The following is an 18,115-nucleotide window of genomic DNA, read 5'->3' on the forward strand; positions in this document are numbered from 1 at the left end:
ATGGCTTCTTCCATTCTTTTTCTGTTCTTTCTAGTCAGGAGCCCACAACGTTGAGTAGTCTTGTCCTTTATATGGGCATTAAAGATAAAAGGCACGAACCAAAAAACCCAAAACAAAAACCTTAAGGATAGAAGACAAGATCCAGCTTTGCATAAGGACGCAATATAAGGCGAATGTAAGCAAACGAAGACCCCTTCTCTTTCAGATGTGAAACCCGTTGAGTGATTCATCAGCTATTACCTGCGTGTTGCATGCTAGCGTATCTCCTCCACAGCTTGATGCATCTCGGCCAAGCAATTTGACCGGCGAGCCTTTTCATCTTCATCGCGCATGAAATTGAATATTTCCAGCTCACGGCTTGCAAAGGGGATCATCCATGTATAGCTAGACACATTTGCATCAGTACAATTTACACATTCACTTAAACGCTATTATAGATGGATCATAGAAATGATTCGGGAAAATTGCCCCTGTCAACAACAATAGCAACATCATTGTTAACTTCACAATCAACATCATCACCATGAGCAACGCCGTCATCACAACTAATATCACCATCGTTTTGAATATCGTATTTTGACCGATGTCCACTGTAAGCTTGACATTTAAAGGACATCCGCTCACTTTAACAACCAAAACTATGAGATAAACTGATAGTAATGAACTTACATGTATTTAGATATGACTAAACCTCTATATTAATGAAATGCAGATTTTAGTCAAGTGAATTTTTTTTAATGTAATATGTTAATTATACCGTCCTCTGCTATGTTGAAGAAGACGCATTTTGGTTTATAAGTAGAACTGTACTCGTCTTAAAAATGCGATTGATTTGACTTTTAGACCCCTCGCGTCTATTATTGTAAATCCCGACGAGTTCGCTAATGTACCGTGTCAAAACATACGGTGTCCCGTAAGGTCTGAACCCCCGTGGTGAGAGACCTCATGAGCATGTGTCGGCTGGGCGGGTGGGACGATTGAGGCGGAGCCCCGGGCGGCATGATCGCATCACGCGCGCTGGTACCGCCTTGAACTCGGGGTAAAGACTATTTTGGTGTCCATAAAATCTCGTATAGAGTAATGTTATCACATTATGTGTTATTGGTGTTAAATGATTTACGGCCTTACGTATTTTGGTTATTGTGTCGAAGAGACACGGGAAGGCTATATGTATTTATTTGTAAACCGAGGGACGAACAATTGACAATATTTTAACCCTCGAATTATCTAACATTTATTTCGGATGTTTGCATCACAATAAAACATTTTTAGACTTAAGGAATGACGTCGGTCATCTATTTGTGGTTCAATTTGTTTGTTTTTCTTATTATTGCTATAATATACAATAGTGCAAATCTAATATTAATTATTCTTATCGAAGAGTGTAATTTTGTCGTATCGTTGTCCATGCATTATAAAACATTCCCCAAATTATGGCTGTAGCTGTTCAGTCCTTGAGCAGTGTATCTTTTCATTAAGTAAATGACGCACGTAAGATAAACAGACTATCACGATTGATCGCCAATGCAATCTTCATATCGCACTTTAAACACCTATATAGTAGCACATTTATAACCTCTTAGTAAGAAACAAAAATTTACAAATATTTTGTATTAGAATATTTGCTTGATCACATTAAGTCATGCTGCGTGAGTACGTGTTGAGACATGCATGCCCACTACAGACTGTATCATAGATTAGTGGACTGAAACTATGCTCCTTATTTAACATCATGAATATCTATAAGGAAGTCTGAAGGGGACTGGCTGGAAGACATTTAAGCAGCTTTTCTTTGCATTCAGTAACACTTCTCATTAAGAAGCTGTGCCGATTGATACTCTTTTTTGTTGTACTTGCTATGATCATTAGTCTTTGTTATTTTTTTCCATAACAAGGTCAGGTTCTCCTCCGAGATACTTTGCAGTTCAATTTTTTTGTCTGTCTTTATTCTCATGAAATTGTGGTTTTTGTTGGCATTAGTTTGTACGTTGAGGATGTCTCATTGTAAGCCTTGCCTTTTGAAAGCGTCACTGAAGTAACCCACTTTTTGTCGCAAAGTATTACTTACAGCAATCCCCTTATAAATCCATAATATGTTCTGCCATTTGATCTTTTTTTCCTCCACAAAGCGGTCTTGTTTGGAAGTTATGACTGTTCAAATTTTGCACCAAAATTGTGAAAGGAGACATTTAAAGAAAAGGCGCCTTGGGAATCTTTCTTGAGTTGATTTTAATTCATCAAAAATAACTTTTGACTATATAGCGCTCCCAGACGAAGATATTGCCTGACTCTGGGGTCCGTCAAAATCGCACTGGGTGGCTCATGATTGGTCAATCATTGGTATATGGTGTTCCGAAGTTTAAAGTTTCCAACCCGATTCATCGTTTTAAGTTCAGTCATACAATTTAATTTGAGAAGGTTTTTAAGGTTGTTTTGTTTGGTTTTCCATACATGGACTTCCTAATTAACATTCTTCTCTTTCATTTTGTAAAGCAAAGAAATGCGTCATTTATTTTGTATTAGCTCTTTAGTGCATAGAAGATGTAGAAAATATTGACATCAACACAACTGATATGCATTCTAGAATAATGACGTGGCATTTAGAATGTATGGACCAAGAGCCTTTCCCGCTGTGTCGCAATGTTCCGTCGCGTATAGACCACGGGCCCTCTACATTACACGACGTTATCGTGTTCTGTTAGGCCTGGGGTTTAAGAATCATCATCATCATTGACAAAACAGGGGAAATAGACGCGCTCGTCCGTATATAGGATGCCGCTGTGAAACACACTTCATCGATTTAAAGAGAAACTGTAAGCAGTTTGAATCGCACTTAATACCCCGTTGAGTATGATTTTTCATCGTAAGGCTAAGCCAAAGTGTTTTCAAAATGCAAAAGCAGAAACAAATGACGGGGTAAGCTCTTATACTCTTGCTGACTGTTTAATACAAATTTCATGCTGATGCAGATAATGTTGATTTGCAAATTAATATGCTGAGCATAAAATCAGCTGAGCACCATCCACAAGCTATTTACATAGCGATGATTGCGTAATACATATAGCTTAATTGGTGACTCGATCCTTCTTTTCTTGCCATGCAAGTAACTTCTGTACTTTCTAATTTCTTTTTAATTTGTCTGCAGTTTTGTAACTCTTGAATACTTTAAGGAAAGGCTTTTTTTCACGTTGCCTGACATCAATTTGTATGTATTTTTACGGTCCTAATGAGTTCCGTGTCAGCAGCAGATCGGGGAAGGGAGTGGCACCCCCCCCCCCCGTTTAGCTGCTGACTAATGTTTACTAAAATGCAGTTTTATTTTTTTGGAAGGGAGGCTCTTGCAATGTCCTGGAGGCATATAAAAGTAATTTGAAATGATTCATAACTCGAGAAAAAGCTAGACTAGAGGATACATTATTTCAGTCGATTTACACTAGAAACGCTGTATTGTGTACCATTCAAGACGGTAAATTAAGATTTTGTTTCTAAGTCTGCAGCTTGAAAATATTTGTCACTTGTGCCTTCGACACGCCTTCACTCACCCCCCCTTCATATCAACCCCCTCGTTTCATGAAAGCTAGTTCCGCCCAAGCATGCTATGGAAAATGGACAACGATAAACATTGTACGTCGAGTTATTTGTTTTAGACCCTTAGCTTTTTGGCACACTTTTCTTTAAACAATGCGTTTCGTTATGGGCTGCAGTATGAGGCCGACAAGTGTGGGTTGCTCAGATATGCTGCTGACATATTTTCGTCATGTTTAAAAACTATCTGAAGCAAACAACCACCACTTTTGTTTTACATGCGTTTATTCTTATCCATCGTTCTTTACACTCAACTATGTATAAGAAAACATTGAAACAAGCGTGCGTGTTATGAAAACAAGTAGCAGTGATATGCTTATCATTTGTCAATTTTCTTTCATATTTGACACATTACGTTAGTTTTTTTTCTTAGACTGCCTCCTTTATAACGTTGCTGTGTATTGAATACCTGCTTCAAAATGAACACATGACTAACACAGTTTCCTTAGTACTCGGAGATGGGGAATTTTTTTTCGCGTGGGAAAATGGCTTCGTGTTTACAAACTACAAATATCTGCTGAAATCTGAAGATAATTGTTCAATCATCTTTTTCTTTTCACTTTGATTTGTAGCTACTATTATAAAGAGGGTGTCGTCAGGTTTTTGAGCAATGATTATTATGTTTTGCCAAAATGTTGATTTACATCTTCTAACTCCCTCTATCATGTCCGTGTTCAAAGTACATCTGGCCGAATGCGCCGCACTGTTATCATTATCCAATGACTCATCATTCTGAAGTATTTGATGTATTAGGCCTATACCGTTTCCCAGCATGTCCTGCACAGTGATCAATAATAAAGTACAGATGCATACACATTTTCCCTTTTGACTGAAACAAGTTACTGGATTATGTTGTTACAACATCAATCACTACAAGGTTTTCAAAAACAGAGTCACAGATTTTATACGACAAAGGGACCGTAGCTCATTCCATATTGACTAAAGACTGCTCCAACCTTCTTGTGGTTCTACATGGATCCTATTGGATATGTCGCAAGATGAAGGACTTTGCATTGCATATCATCAGGCTAGCAAGCTGTGACGAATTTGCCCTCCGGTCGAGCTTTAGCATGTTGAGAATATCAGGAGCGTTGAAGCCCAGAAGGCATGCATATTAGAATACACATCAGAAAGGGACTGGAGAGTTCACGATAATAGGGCCATGATTAAAGCCCACTGTATAGATTTATTAGTGTAGCTAAATCATCTTTAATTTATACCCTTAATACCAAATTTGCGAATCATCTATTTGGCGTTAGAATCTGTGCCTCATTTCCTTGATTGTGCTTAATGATTTGAAGTTCCTGTTTGTAATTCGTCGTAAACGTACCATAGATTTTTTTCTGCACTATAATTTCATGGCACGATAAAATATAAGTTGCATGGATGTCTCCATTATTCACAAACATCTATGATTACACTGGGAAACTAAAACAATAGACATGACGTGAAAATAATTATACCAATTGCAATCGTTCCTATCAACACTAAAAATCAGGAATTTTCAACATTTGAATCAAACTTGCATTAACTAGTTGTAAAACCCCGAATGATTGTTACATTTAACCGGGATCTACAAGGTACCCAGGTTTGGAGTTAAAGGGGCACATCGTCCTGAAATCGACGCATTTCTTATGGTTTAAATACATTTTTTGCTCATGCTATGTCAAAGGTCTGGTAGGTTAAACCTAATTTCGCGGTGTTCCTGAGAAAAGACGGGAAAAAACTCGCTTGTTTATTTCTGACTTAGCGTACGTTTTGTGGCATACGCATACGTACTTCCAGCCGTAAATATAAGTCTTCTGCATGCCCCCAGCTTCTGTGTCCATGATATAATGTCAGACAATTCAATGTACGAAGGTATACGGTACACGTCGTATGTGTGACGCAGAATGCGATGCACTGATGGAACATGAACGACTGGAATCACGAGTAGCACCCAAACTGGAGATACATTTTTGAGAGTCAAAATGTTGACCCCCGAAATTCGTTCTCGCAAGAATAACACAATACCGGCCACTAAAGGATAGATGTGTGGACGTTTACATCCTACATTAATGTTCTTTCCAATGAACACTATTTCATTTTAAAACGCGTTTTGTAGCCCAATTGGCACTTACGAGGACGTAGTGTCCCTTTAAGCCGTATAGGATTCCATTGCCACGTGTCCCTATTTTCTTACGGTATACATTATCTAGGCCTATATGGAATCACTTATTGCAACTCATCGCATATCCTTTTCCGTAATCGATCTGCATGGAAAAGTAATATCATATAGAATTTATTTATAGCGCACGCGCCCGTGTGCTGTGAATCGTGTAATCCTGCAGGAATTCATTGCAGTCTGGTAAAATGGTCACTCTTAAATCCTTCAGTGATACCTTTGGAATTGATAGCGCACATGCTTGATCGCCGTTCCATATGGTAAAGGATTGATAAACCATCTTGTCTATCCTGCGCTGTTCCCTTTGTAGCTTCTGGACGATGGTATCGAGCAGGGTACATGAGCAACATTTTAATTAACGTTCTCAACCAGAAACGTACAACGGAACACATTCCTTCATTGTTGCACCCTCCTGATGTTAACTGTTAATTCAAAATGGCAGTTCCCTTTGTCCACATTAAATACTAATAAAAGGATAAACATCTAATCTACGACAATGTGCGTTATTGCACAAACTGTGCATGCGCTGCGCCTCATTTCCCAATTCTCCTTTCAAATTTTTATTTTCTGTTATAAAACAAAAGTTTCTTGTGTATGGCATGCTACTTTATATTTATGAAATCTTCTACGCACGCGCAGAAAACGCCAAGCAATACAATAATCGACTCCCCCTCTGTTTTGAGTGGAGGGAAATCAAATTCCGACTTTCCGGAGAAATATTTAGAGGCTCGGTGTTCGATGTTACCTAAACACTTATGTGGATTCCTTTTGATTTCAGCCACAGAAGAGGGTGATCTGCGACTTATTGGAGGTACCCACGCTTTTCAAGGCTATCTGCAGGTGCATTCTGAGGGGAGCTGGGGCACCGTGTGCGGTGATGAGCAGTGGGATGAGAACGACGCACGAGTCGTTTGCAGACAAATCGGTATGTGTGCATGGATGCGCTCAGCTCTATATAATTATACAGGCCTCGGCTTCAGGCTCCCTTTCCATGTGCTAAATCGACGACCCAATATCTTTGAAATTCTTAATATCATATCATTGAACAAAGAAATTAACTGGAGCGGGGTTTCAAACATGCGACCTGCGGATAACCGTTCCGGTGCTCTCTAACTGAGGTATCCAGTCCTATGTTGGCGGTTCCCCATTCAGTCAGAGTCTTTGTTCAAGTATGGTAACTTGTTAAAGTGTTACCATGTACTAATTAAGGTGTGTTATGTAAAATGCCAAAAGGAATTTCCCGTAAGGGATGAGAAAGTGAAATTGAATTTAATCTGAATATGCTTTTATACATGGTGGCGTTTGAGCAGTGTATATACGCTAGCACTTGCTGCATGCAGTTTGCCTGATACTGAATGGTGTGTATACAGGGTGAGTAAAAAAAAACGAATCCAAATGTCGGGACCATTGTTTTAGTGAAGTTCTGCATGAAGCACTTTCAAAATCTAGGATATGAATGCCCAACTCATAAGCTTTCTTTTAGTACAAAAATCATTCAAAACACTTATGTTCTTTTCAAGTTACGGAGTTTTAAACACAACCACCGTTGTAAGGTTCTGTCCACGGATCACAAAAAAGTTCACATAAGGATGTGTGTGAATAGTTTTCGTTTTGCTGAAAGAACACACACCTTTTTTGGGATCCGTGGACAGAGCTTTAAAACGGTGGTTGTGTTTAAAACTCCGTTTACTTAAAAAGTACATGAGTGATTTCAATGATTCTTGTACAAAAAAAGCTTTTGAATTGGACTTTTATATCCTAGAGTTTGAAAGTGCTGCATGCAGAACTTCACTAAAACAATGGTCCCGACATTTGGGTTTCGTTTTTTTGACTCACCCTGTATCTGTAAACAGGTAAAGGAAACCGTATATATAAGGTAGAACGCCATGGTCCAGGGGTTACGGTGTTTGACTCATGTAGGAAAGTGCGTGGGTTCGAACCGTACCAGGAACATGGTGTTTGTGCCCTTGGGCAAGACACTTAACTGCAATTGCCTCTCTCCACCCAGGAGTATAAATGGGTACCTGTGAGGGTCAAGGACCGATTGAGCGCTGATATCGGCTGCCGCGTGGTCCCATGGCCTGATGAACGGGGTAATAATTGTAAAGCGCTTTGAGATTGTTGATACGATTAAAAGCGCTATGTAAGCACAATTATTATTAAGGTACAGTATACATTAGCAATTTTGCCCCAAAAAGGTATTTAATTAAGGCAAAATCAGGTATTGTCCTATGTGAGTGACCCGATTAAATTATCCATACTTTTATCTATATTCGTAAAAAAAAGCTTAAACCTCAATGTAACTGTTATTGATAACGTTTAATTAATGTCTAATGTTACTCCTGCTTGTTGTTATACTCTTACTTGTCCTTGTGTTTTGTCGCTATTCGTCACATGCATTGTAATTGTCTGTCCAAAGGTTAGGAACGAAAGCTAAATGCTTCACCCTCTACCTAACGTTGTTCCATTATGTATGTTGCTGATTCACACTAAGTAGATTCATTTTTTGTTTTATATACATGTACTTATACAATTAAGTTTTAGACTATGTAAGAAACAACGTTGAATAAAATTGTACCAATTGATTGATTGCATTTAATTGACTATGTTTCTGATTCTAAAACTTTATGAATAAAATGTTTTTAAAAATGTATTTTCATGTTTCCGATTCGTTTGCCTTTTGTTACAGGCGCCTTTGGTGGTGTCATGTCTCCGAACAGCACTCACAGTTTTAGCCAAGTCGACGGTAACAGCCCCGTGCACATGGCAATGGTCAAGTGCGACGGCACGGAAAAGAGGCTAGATGGATGTTCGTTTTCCAACGACACCTCGTCATGTACGCATGCGCTCGATGTCAAGATGGACTGCGTCAGTAAGTTCATTGGTGGATGTGGTGGAGAAAACAACATGCAATCTAAATACACACGAGTTAAGTTTGACTACAAAATAGCAGTCAACCTAGCTGTAGTCAGTAGTCAGCTGAGCTTGACTGCTTGCTATAGTCAAATCTAACAAGGTGTTTTTACAGTGTACTTGTGCAAAACGTGTTACCCCCCCCCCCCCCCCCCAAAAAAAACCCCAACCAAAACAAAACAACGAAACAAACAAAACAAAACAACACCAGGCTGCACTGAAAAGCCTTTTTCTAACGTTAGAGACCATTCCAAATGGAGAAATCAAGTACGTTACAGTCCAGTTGATCCCGTTAGCATGCAGGCCTATGTCGAGTGAACCCGGCACCCCGCTCCTGTCGAGAGGCCCACAGCTACGAACGCCAATAGCTTGATATCAAGTGTACTTCACTGGAACACCACCTCGTCCCGTGCTGTTCACAGGGTCGCTCATACACACTCGACCCTGTCTCTATATTTGGGGACAGAGTTGATAAGAAAAAAAAGACGAATCGGAAACGTGGGCGGGTGGTACCGGCAAGCTGAAATAGCTTCTTTTTTTCTCTTCTTTCTTTTAAGAAAAAGTGAATTTTCATTTAAAATTATTTTATTTGACCCACCTACCCACATTTTGAAAATTTTAAATTGCCCATTAAAGTGTATAGCCAAAACACTATGGGAGAATCCGTGTTTTGTAGAAGAAGTCCTGTATTTGATCCTGCGTGACAAATTTGTGCGAAGAGGGAACGCTCTTCAATAAAAAGTTGCTTTAAGGCACACTCGTAATCCAAAATTAATAGAATACAAATGAACAATTTACCGACGGGAACAGCAGGCCTATGCAGAATATAAACCATGCGAAGGGGCCCAACTCTTGAGGCTGGGAAAATGGTTAAAATTAATTGAAAATTGTACAGCTTTATGATGTATCAGATTCAGACCATCAGTTCTGCTGAACATCATAGATTTTAAATAAAATTGTGATCAGTGTGCTAAAAAAAAAATAGAACTACAAAATTTATGACTTCTTCATTTTAATAATCCTCCTTTGGTTTAAAATTAATAATAATAATAACGGGTTCTTACTTTCAACTAAAATCAAAGCACTTTACATTAAATAGGCCAATTAAACATACCTCACCGACACCACGAAGTAACACCCATCTACATACCAGTAAAAACTAGCAATTGGAGAAAACGGCAACTAAAGTTGAACGCCTTCTAAAACAACACTTTGCGTCAAAACGACAGCGTATTTTCAGTTGGGTTTCTCGTTGTGGACACTTGATGAATTTATTAAATCTACTGTTTTTCACCCGTTTGTGTATTAAATAAACAAGAAATAAGAGAAAAAAGATGAGTGTTAGTTCGTGAAACCGAAAAGGCTGCGAAACTGTAATTTTTCGTTTTCACGAAGTAACACTCTTCAATGTATTCAACACGAGGAAAGTGCAACTTCAGGTCAGCGCGCGCGCTCATACAACTTATTACAAGAAGAGTGTTACTTCGTGAAAACGTTTTTGCTCACTTATGAGCAGAGTGCGCGCCATGCATTGCAATGGTAAATGGAACTTGAGTGTTACTTCACGAAAACGAAAATTGTCACTTTTGCGCAAAAGTTTCCATGGATACTTAGCGTAATTATTAAGTAAAGCTCTTGAAGCTTTGAAACTTCGTGCAATGGTAGGCCTTGATGAATAATGTTTAAAAATCCAAAAAACTGAAAATCGAAAAAAAATATGGTTTAACACGGCAGAGTGTTACTTCGTGGTGTCGGTGATTACCAAATACAATCTCAGGTCCTCGGCATATACAGCTCGATGCAGCCTGTTGGGCGCAAGGAAGCTTATTCAATCAATAACCACCTCTGCCCTAACTCACAGGTACCCATTTACTCCTGGGTGGAGAGAAGCAATGAGTGACAAAGTGCCTTGCCCAAGGGCACACGCCCCATGACCCCGGGCTGGACTCGAACCCACAACCTGCAGCTTTACCCGCAAACCACGAACCCAATGCCCTAAACCACGAGGCTACAGCACTCCACAAAAATAATATTCTAGTGATATTGTACAGTACATTCTGTGAGCCTTATGTTCATACTGTAATGAGATTCTTCACCTGCTCTTCCGCTTCTCACCAACCAAAGTTCCTGGCTATAAAGCCTGTGTGACGAGCGAACCTGGCAACGGCGAGCCTCCCCTGTCTGGCCGGACCCATACCGAGGATGGTATGAGCACCAGCAAGTGCGCCCGGCTTTGTCGCCAGGACGGGTATCACTACGCAGGCGTGGACCCGGGCAACTGCCTGTGCGGCTCGGCGGGCGATGACTTCCAGCGGTACGGAGTTGCGCCCAACACGGAGTGTATGACCGATTGTGGAGGCGAAGCATCGCAGGCTTGCGGAGCTAAAGGGCACTTGGCTGTCCACGAGGGTAAGCCATGCATGTACCGCGAGTATAACTGACGTAATGACTAGATAACACGAAGAAGTGAAGCAAATCAATCGTTTGGCTACCTCAATATGCCCGCCTCTTTCAAGGGCGGATCCAGGGGGGGGGGCCAAAGGGGGCCATGGCCCCCCCAAAACGAAATCAATTTTTTTTTTTTATGTGACATCGCAATAACGGCAGGCAATGAGTACACCACCATCTTTTCCTCAAAAAAAAACATTGGTTAAAGTGGTCAGAAGCTGCCTCAGATCGCACCACAGAGCATCTAGAATTCAAAAATTTTTCGGGGCCCTTAAGCGGGCCCCGAACCCCACGCCGTAATTTTTTTGACCCACTTTTTGACATAGCAATAAAGGCTGGGCAATGAGTACACCACCATCTTTTCCTCAAAAAAAACATTGGTTAAAGTGGTCAGAAATCGCCTCAGATCACACCACAGAACATCTAGAATCCAAAAATTTTTCAGGGCCCTTAAGCGGGCCCCGAACCCCACGCCGTTATTTTTTTGACCCACTTTTTTGGGGGAACCAAAAATTTTTTTGGCCCCCCCAAAAAATTGTGTTCTGGATCCGCCCTTGGCCTCTTTGACACACATTGATTTAAATGACCACATGTTAGAAAAGTAACCTGCTCCCCGTTGCGTTGTGAGTCTATAGACGTCCATCAATTATTGTTCATTTCTTTACAAAATGTCAAAAACTAAAGTTAACAATGAGGTGAAAAAAAGTTCTCGAAACCATCTTTTTTAAAAGAGTACGCAACGCAGCTTTGTGATGTACGTACTTACCTTCATAAGGAAAACGCACGCGCATTTACTGGAGATAAAATGTCAACGTTCGTAGGCTTGTGGCAATCAAGTTAATCTGATTAAGAGTCGTGATAATTCGCCCCTGATAGTTATGTTTTGGTCCTCAAAGATGGCGCCCTAGTGACTTCAGCATAGTTCCATACACTATATGGTCGGTATGCCTATTCCAAAGGCAATATATCTGAGCAATTCTGAGGGCGCTTTAAACGACGTCATTTTTTAGACACGATACAACGTTTTGTTCTTTTGGTAACCAGTAAATGGCGTCGTTACAGTGTCGCAACTGTGCTCTAAATTCATTTAGAAACCTTTATAAGCCAAATTTCCAAACCAAATGAAAATACTCTGAAGTTGTTCCCCATTTTTAGAACTGATATCCGTGAATTGAAAGATAGACCTTTATTTAGCCGGACTCTCTTAAGTCAGGAATCTAAAATCTCCTGAAGCCGAAACCGGAGAGAGCGTGTAGATTTGGAAAATCTTTACAGAGAGAACACACTTCTCCTACTAAGCATCCATAGAGGGCGCTGTTGGATAGGGGTGCAGACCAGTAAATAGGCCCAAAAGTGCCTTTACTCGGGCCAAATCACGATTTGTATGCCCTCATGTTTTGCTATTGGAGTACTTTGTGGGCTTTAAGCGTAAAAAGGTTTGTAAAAAATATTAGTGGAAGCCTTGTACAGGACTGTGAGCTCGTATCTCTGTGAAATTCGGATGGAGTTGGGCCCTAAAATTGCTCTATTTTGAAATGGAGCTCGGGCATTTTTCTTCAAAATGGCTATGGGCCACGTCATTTAGGGGTGATCATATTTGGATAGAATTTTCTCCCAAAAGTCATCGGATTACCACTCAAACATTGAACAGCGCATGAAAGATAATGAAATAAGCCTTTTCTGATCATTGAGAGTTATGAGTATTTTAAATAATTTTTGGAAGTGCGCGTAATTATCACCGAGGTCTACGTCTATGGGAGTCGATTTACTGATCTGCACCCATAGACTAATCTCAAGCGCCCTCATCAATTACACACATGTCATAGATAAAGCACTAAAAACAATCTCTGCATGCCACAGTAATTGTTGGAAGTTGCAGCGGGAGCTTGAAGGCACGTGAAGGGGTTATCGCTTCCCCTGAATTCCCGGACTCCTACCCACTGGATGGCCGCACCTGCCAATGGATCGTCGACGTTTCGGAGAACGGTGACACTGCAGTACAGTTCCCTGTGTTCAAGGTTGCCGATGGAGACGAGATCCGTAAGTTTGGAGCTCATTACATTATTCAGTCGTAGCTTTCTTGTCAGTCTCAAGTTTATCACAAGTCAAGTCATAACAGAGGTCTAAACACGAGACCGTCGGGGGTAATACGGGATGAAAGTGAGGAATGTCTCTTTATATAGTTCAGCTTGTCACAGTTTGTCACGTGGCCTGAAACAGAATGACTTGTGGTGAACTTTGAGGACTTGACTTCACATGCATCCAAGGTAAAACAAGCTGAGGATATGCATGTATATACGTTCTTTTGTAAGACAAGAACACGTACATTAATTGTAATACATTTTGGGATGTTATTTGGTATTTAGTGAAATCGAATTATGATAAAAATTTTCTTTCGTTGTGAGTATTATACTTGTCACAGCTCTAAATGCATTTTCCCAAGAGAAACAATCGGGTATCAGGAGTCAGCTAGACTTAAATCAAATACCTATTACTAGCCTGTTCAGTTGCGCAAAAAAACTAAGCTACTGAAACAAGATGTAATAAATTAGCTTTCGTTTGTCAGGAGTTCATCCCCTGGAAAAAGAACTTGTCTTGTGATTGACCTCTGATAAACTCAATGACACTCTGCAATATTATTGTCCTCGAACTTTAATTTATTTTTCACCAGAAATCTCTACCAACGGTGGGAAGAATTGGACGGCGTTCAAGGGCATGGACTACAACCAAGACAGTCCACCCTTTGTAGCTTCCTTCGATGAGAACGAACTTAGAGTCAAATTTGTCATTACTGGGTCCCAGTCACGAGACAACCACGTATCATTCGTGCTGACGTTCCAAGGTAATATCTTTCTGGCCGTTTTCCAAAGAGAAGGTATTAATAAAAGTACTTTTCAGATTCATCGCCGATCCCTTTATTTTCATGCAGTTGATCGTCAGACTTTTATTGTTCCCGCGCGTTCTACACAAGAAAAAAAATGATAGGAAGCCTAAACAAGTACCAAGTGGTACAACCCACGGCGGCCGGGTAGCAGCGAGGCCGGGTAACGTGTGAAGACGGCTATACGGCACCGTCCGTGCATCCGGGCTGTACCGGTACCTCGAGAGTACAGAAAACGGAAATGAATGGGGCGTGATCTAATGTGCAAAAAGTATGCAAATTAGACGCATGCGCAACAGTGTTTGCAAAAACTGGTCTTCGAATGCAAAGCTGTAATGCTTGAGTTGTACAAATACAATTATGGCCGAGTAAAGTGTCCACAAACCAAGGTGACCGTTTTAGCCGAATTTCGGCTAAATTTGACAAAATTTTCCGTAAAAAACGAGTTTGACAGAAAATTTGACAGAATGGATTTTTTGGCAGATTTCTGCAAAAATGGTTATTTGACAGAAAAACATAATAAATTTGTAAAAAATGGTTCATTTGTTTTAAAAAGCCTCAATCTTTTTAAACAAACCCTTGCATAATGGGACAGGTTGCCTGGTCTAGGTGCTTAGGCTCACATGGAACCTTCGTCGTGACACAACCGTGTTTTGCCTGCGTGAAATTAAAGCAATTTCATGACGTCTTCATGTGACTATATATTGTTTATTATGTAATTTGAACCCTAATTAAGGCAATATTGCAGCATCTGTATGTGATTTTATTCATTTGTAGTGTATTTCGAGTGATTCTAGGGAATTTGGCAGATGTTTGATGAATCTGACAGATTTTTAAAGTGCATTTTGCAGAATTTGGGCATGACCTTTCGGTCACTCTGCCACCAACCAGCCAATCCACCCATACCCACCCATACTCACCCCGCCTACCCACCCAGACTTGTTTCACATACCTAGTGTGGACTTTCCTTTCTTTTCGTGTAGTTAAGGAACACCAGTGGAAAAACTCATTTTTCTCAAACTGTGAAAACTCTTACAACCCAATTTTTTTCCAATGATTCCCTTTAGTGTTTCTCTTCATTCTGCTACAAATAAACCTAACCCAAAAATGCCTCTAAACCTGTTTTCCAGAAATGGGGAAACACTGTGTGGACGTGGGCAAGTCCACACTTCGTCGCTGCTACCTACATTATGTGGACGTCTTTTGTTCGGAAGTCCACACTGCGTATGTAAGACAAGCTCACCCTTACTAACCCACACACCTAGTACCAAACAGCCAACATAAGCAGCTCAAGCCCACGGCGTGTTTCACACCGCCGTGGGAAAAGACAGTGATATTCACAAAAACACCTTCCAACTCCATCACACTATGCATCGCTAAAGAAATGACGTTTTGAAATGCTCCTTTTAATTGCCACTACGCTCTTTGGCAGTTTCAGTTCATTCAAACTGGTGTAAATTCTGAACGAGCATAAAATAATATCGGTCGTCTTCCGCGGATTACATGCAGTTAGAGACTAGCTTTTGAAACTTAGCCATTGCTATTTGTCTTAAGAAAGATTCCGTATGATTTGAACGAATTACGGGCAAATTGGTATCCACGAGCTACATAGCTGCATAACAATGATTACATTTAATTGAACATTGTAAGTGTAAATACGTTTCCTTGTGTTTACTTCGCAGACAACACAACATGTGACGTCGTAGAGTTCGCAAATGGCTATCTAGACGTCGTTGAGGGCGTTGCCTACAGACCCGGCGACAAAGTAAAGGTTCTATGTGATTGGATGTATGTGACTGAGTGGACGTATACCACGTGTAATGAAGACGGATTCTGGCGCAGACCACCAGAGTGTAAAGGTGAGAATTACATTAAACAATTGTTAGCAAGTTTTGCACTGGTAACAGCTGGCAGACAAACAGGGAAATCTCGAGGTTAAAATCAGCTGACCCACTTTAGTAGACCATTTAGATCGTTGACAATGTAACTCAAATTGCAGTAAGACTGTAATAGCTAGGCCTATACAGGTTGAGTAAAAAAACCCGAAACCCAAATGTCGGGACCATTGTTTTAGTGAAATTCTTTATGTAGCACTTTCAAAAACTAGGATATGAAAGCCCCATTCATAAGCTTTCTTTTAGTACAAGTATCATTCAAATCATTCATGTACTTTGCAAGCGACGGAATTTTAAACACAACCACTGTTTAAAGGTCTGTCCAGTGTCCACGGATCACACAAAAGTTCAGTGTTCTTTCAGCAAAACGAAAACAAATCACACAGGGATGTGTATTAATTGTTTTTGTTTTGCTGAAAGAACGCACACCGTTTTTGTGATCCGTGGACAGAATTTTGAAACGGTGGTTGTGTTTAAAATTTCGTAACTACAAAAGTACATAAGTGATTTAAATGATTTTTGTACTAAAAGAAAACTTATGAATGGGGCTTTCATATCCTAGATTTTGAAAGTGCTACATGCAGAGCTTCAATAAAACAATAGTCCCGACATTTGGGGTTCGTTTTGTTTTACTCATCCTGTATATCAAGCCTTGGTAAGAAAAGGAGAAAGTCTCTCTTAATTCATATGAAATGCCTCTTGTCAAATTCAATGCTTTATTCATTTTTATTGTTTGTCAAGAGTGATAACTATATTGGTTTACACACCTTTGGTGATTATTTCGGGCACTATTTTTCCCATCTATTTTTAGAATCAATTTTCTCCATTAGTTTTTATCAATTTATGGTTTGTCATTGTTTTCATTGTTCACAGAAGCGCCACCTGTTGGTCCCTCCCTCGCCTTCACACAGACGTATCTGTTCATGAGTAAGTTGGAATTTATAATGATATGCATTTAACACAGAGATGACTTTTATTAGTTGTGCCTATTAATGTTGAATTGGATGTTACGGCGAATAATTGATATGTCGGGGGCACTTAGAATATAATTATAATCAATTCTCGTTTCGATCAGGAACCAACGCCAATTTCTTAGGATAAAGGTTAACTGTTGATCATTATACTCCATTACACTGTAAACAACATCTAGCCCAGATGGCTAGAAAGGTCTCGTCAAAATGGTGTCTCTGTCGACTTATTTTGAAATCCATTTAAACTTAGTCCAAACTAGAATTATTTAGTTAATTGACTAATTTTTATTTGGCTTTTCACGCTGACTGAACCGACCAAGATAGAAGAGCGACTTGATAGTTTAGTTGGAAGTGAATTGACAAAGTAAATTAGTCTAACAACTAAGTTTTCTGGTTTGTTTTAATTGAAAGGACATTAAGTGTTCATTTTAATTATTACATTTAACGATACTTTTCGTTGTCCTTTAAAGCACTTGTCACAGCTTTAAAGAGTTCAAATTTTGCAAATTTAAAACGTTAAAAATGATAAAACACATGAATTTTAATGAATTAAACTACATTTCGCAAGTTTTAAAAACAACCTAAGTTTCAAAATTGAAAAAAAGATTTTACTTTACCTTTTGTCGAATGCAATTTTTTTACATTTTACCCTTTGTCGAAACAAAAGGTTGAACCATTTTTTACCTTTAAAACTAACATAGGAAAGTAAGTGGAAAGCTCTCAGGATGAAGGATGACGAGATTGTGCAAGTGATGCTTCCTACCATTATGATGAATTCGTTTTGTTCATCGTCCTCATTTGCCGTTATGCAGACTGGTAAACAAGTGGAGTCCTGAAAAAAGAGGCTTGTCAGATCGAAACAAAAACCACATTTTGTGCATCGTTTTGACACGTGACCACAAAATGCGAATGCTCACAAACAAATAGTTGCTCCTCTGACCTGCGCAAGCTCATAGGCAACAGCATTGGGAGTGTGCCATTGAAATGGTGCTATTTCAGGCTTCTCTGCCACATTTTCTTACAGTGTTGGCAGTCATGGGCGCCTTAGGACTGATCTTCTTCATGGTTATCTGTGGAGTGCTTTGCGTTGGTCGGAAAAAGAAGAAAGAGGGGTGAGTGATGTAGATAATACGGTACCCCAAGATATTGATGTCTCCACCAACGCTTTGTTTACCAACGCTGCTGCGTTATGACAAACAAAAAAATGACTGATGAAATTTAAACATAAAAGTTGAGTTTACGTCAGAAACGTTGCAGT

General features: G+C 39.8%; 1 protein-coding gene across 2 annotated transcripts in view; it reads left to right on the forward strand.

Annotated features, from left to right (window-relative positions):
• LOC119728727 (deleted in malignant brain tumors 1 protein-like) overlaps positions 1-18,115 on the forward strand; it is a 45,687-nt gene that overhangs the window by 17,697 nt on the left and 9,875 nt on the right. For both annotated transcript variants that reach the window (XM_038201073.1, XM_038201074.1), the window contains exons 2-9: positions 6,528-6,674; positions 8,439-8,621; positions 10,787-11,071; positions 12,971-13,150; positions 13,782-13,952; positions 15,674-15,850; positions 16,760-16,813; positions 17,882-17,969. In XM_038201073.1, the coding sequence (XP_038057001.1) occupies positions 6,528-6,674; positions 8,439-8,621; positions 10,787-11,071; positions 12,971-13,150; positions 13,782-13,952; positions 15,674-15,850; positions 16,760-16,813; positions 17,882-17,969 (1,285 nt within the window). The remainder of the gene's footprint in view (positions 1-6,527; positions 6,675-8,438; positions 8,622-10,786; positions 11,072-12,970; positions 13,151-13,781; positions 13,953-15,673; positions 15,851-16,759; positions 16,814-17,881; positions 17,970-18,115) is intronic.

The sequence above is a fragment of the Patiria miniata genome, unplaced genomic scaffold (genome assembly GCF_015706575.1).
Source record: "Patiria miniata isolate m_02_andy unplaced genomic scaffold, ASM1570657v1 HiC_scaffold_20, whole genome shotgun sequence".
Lineage (NCBI taxonomy): Eukaryota > Metazoa > Echinodermata > Asteroidea > Valvatida > Asterinidae > Patiria > Patiria miniata.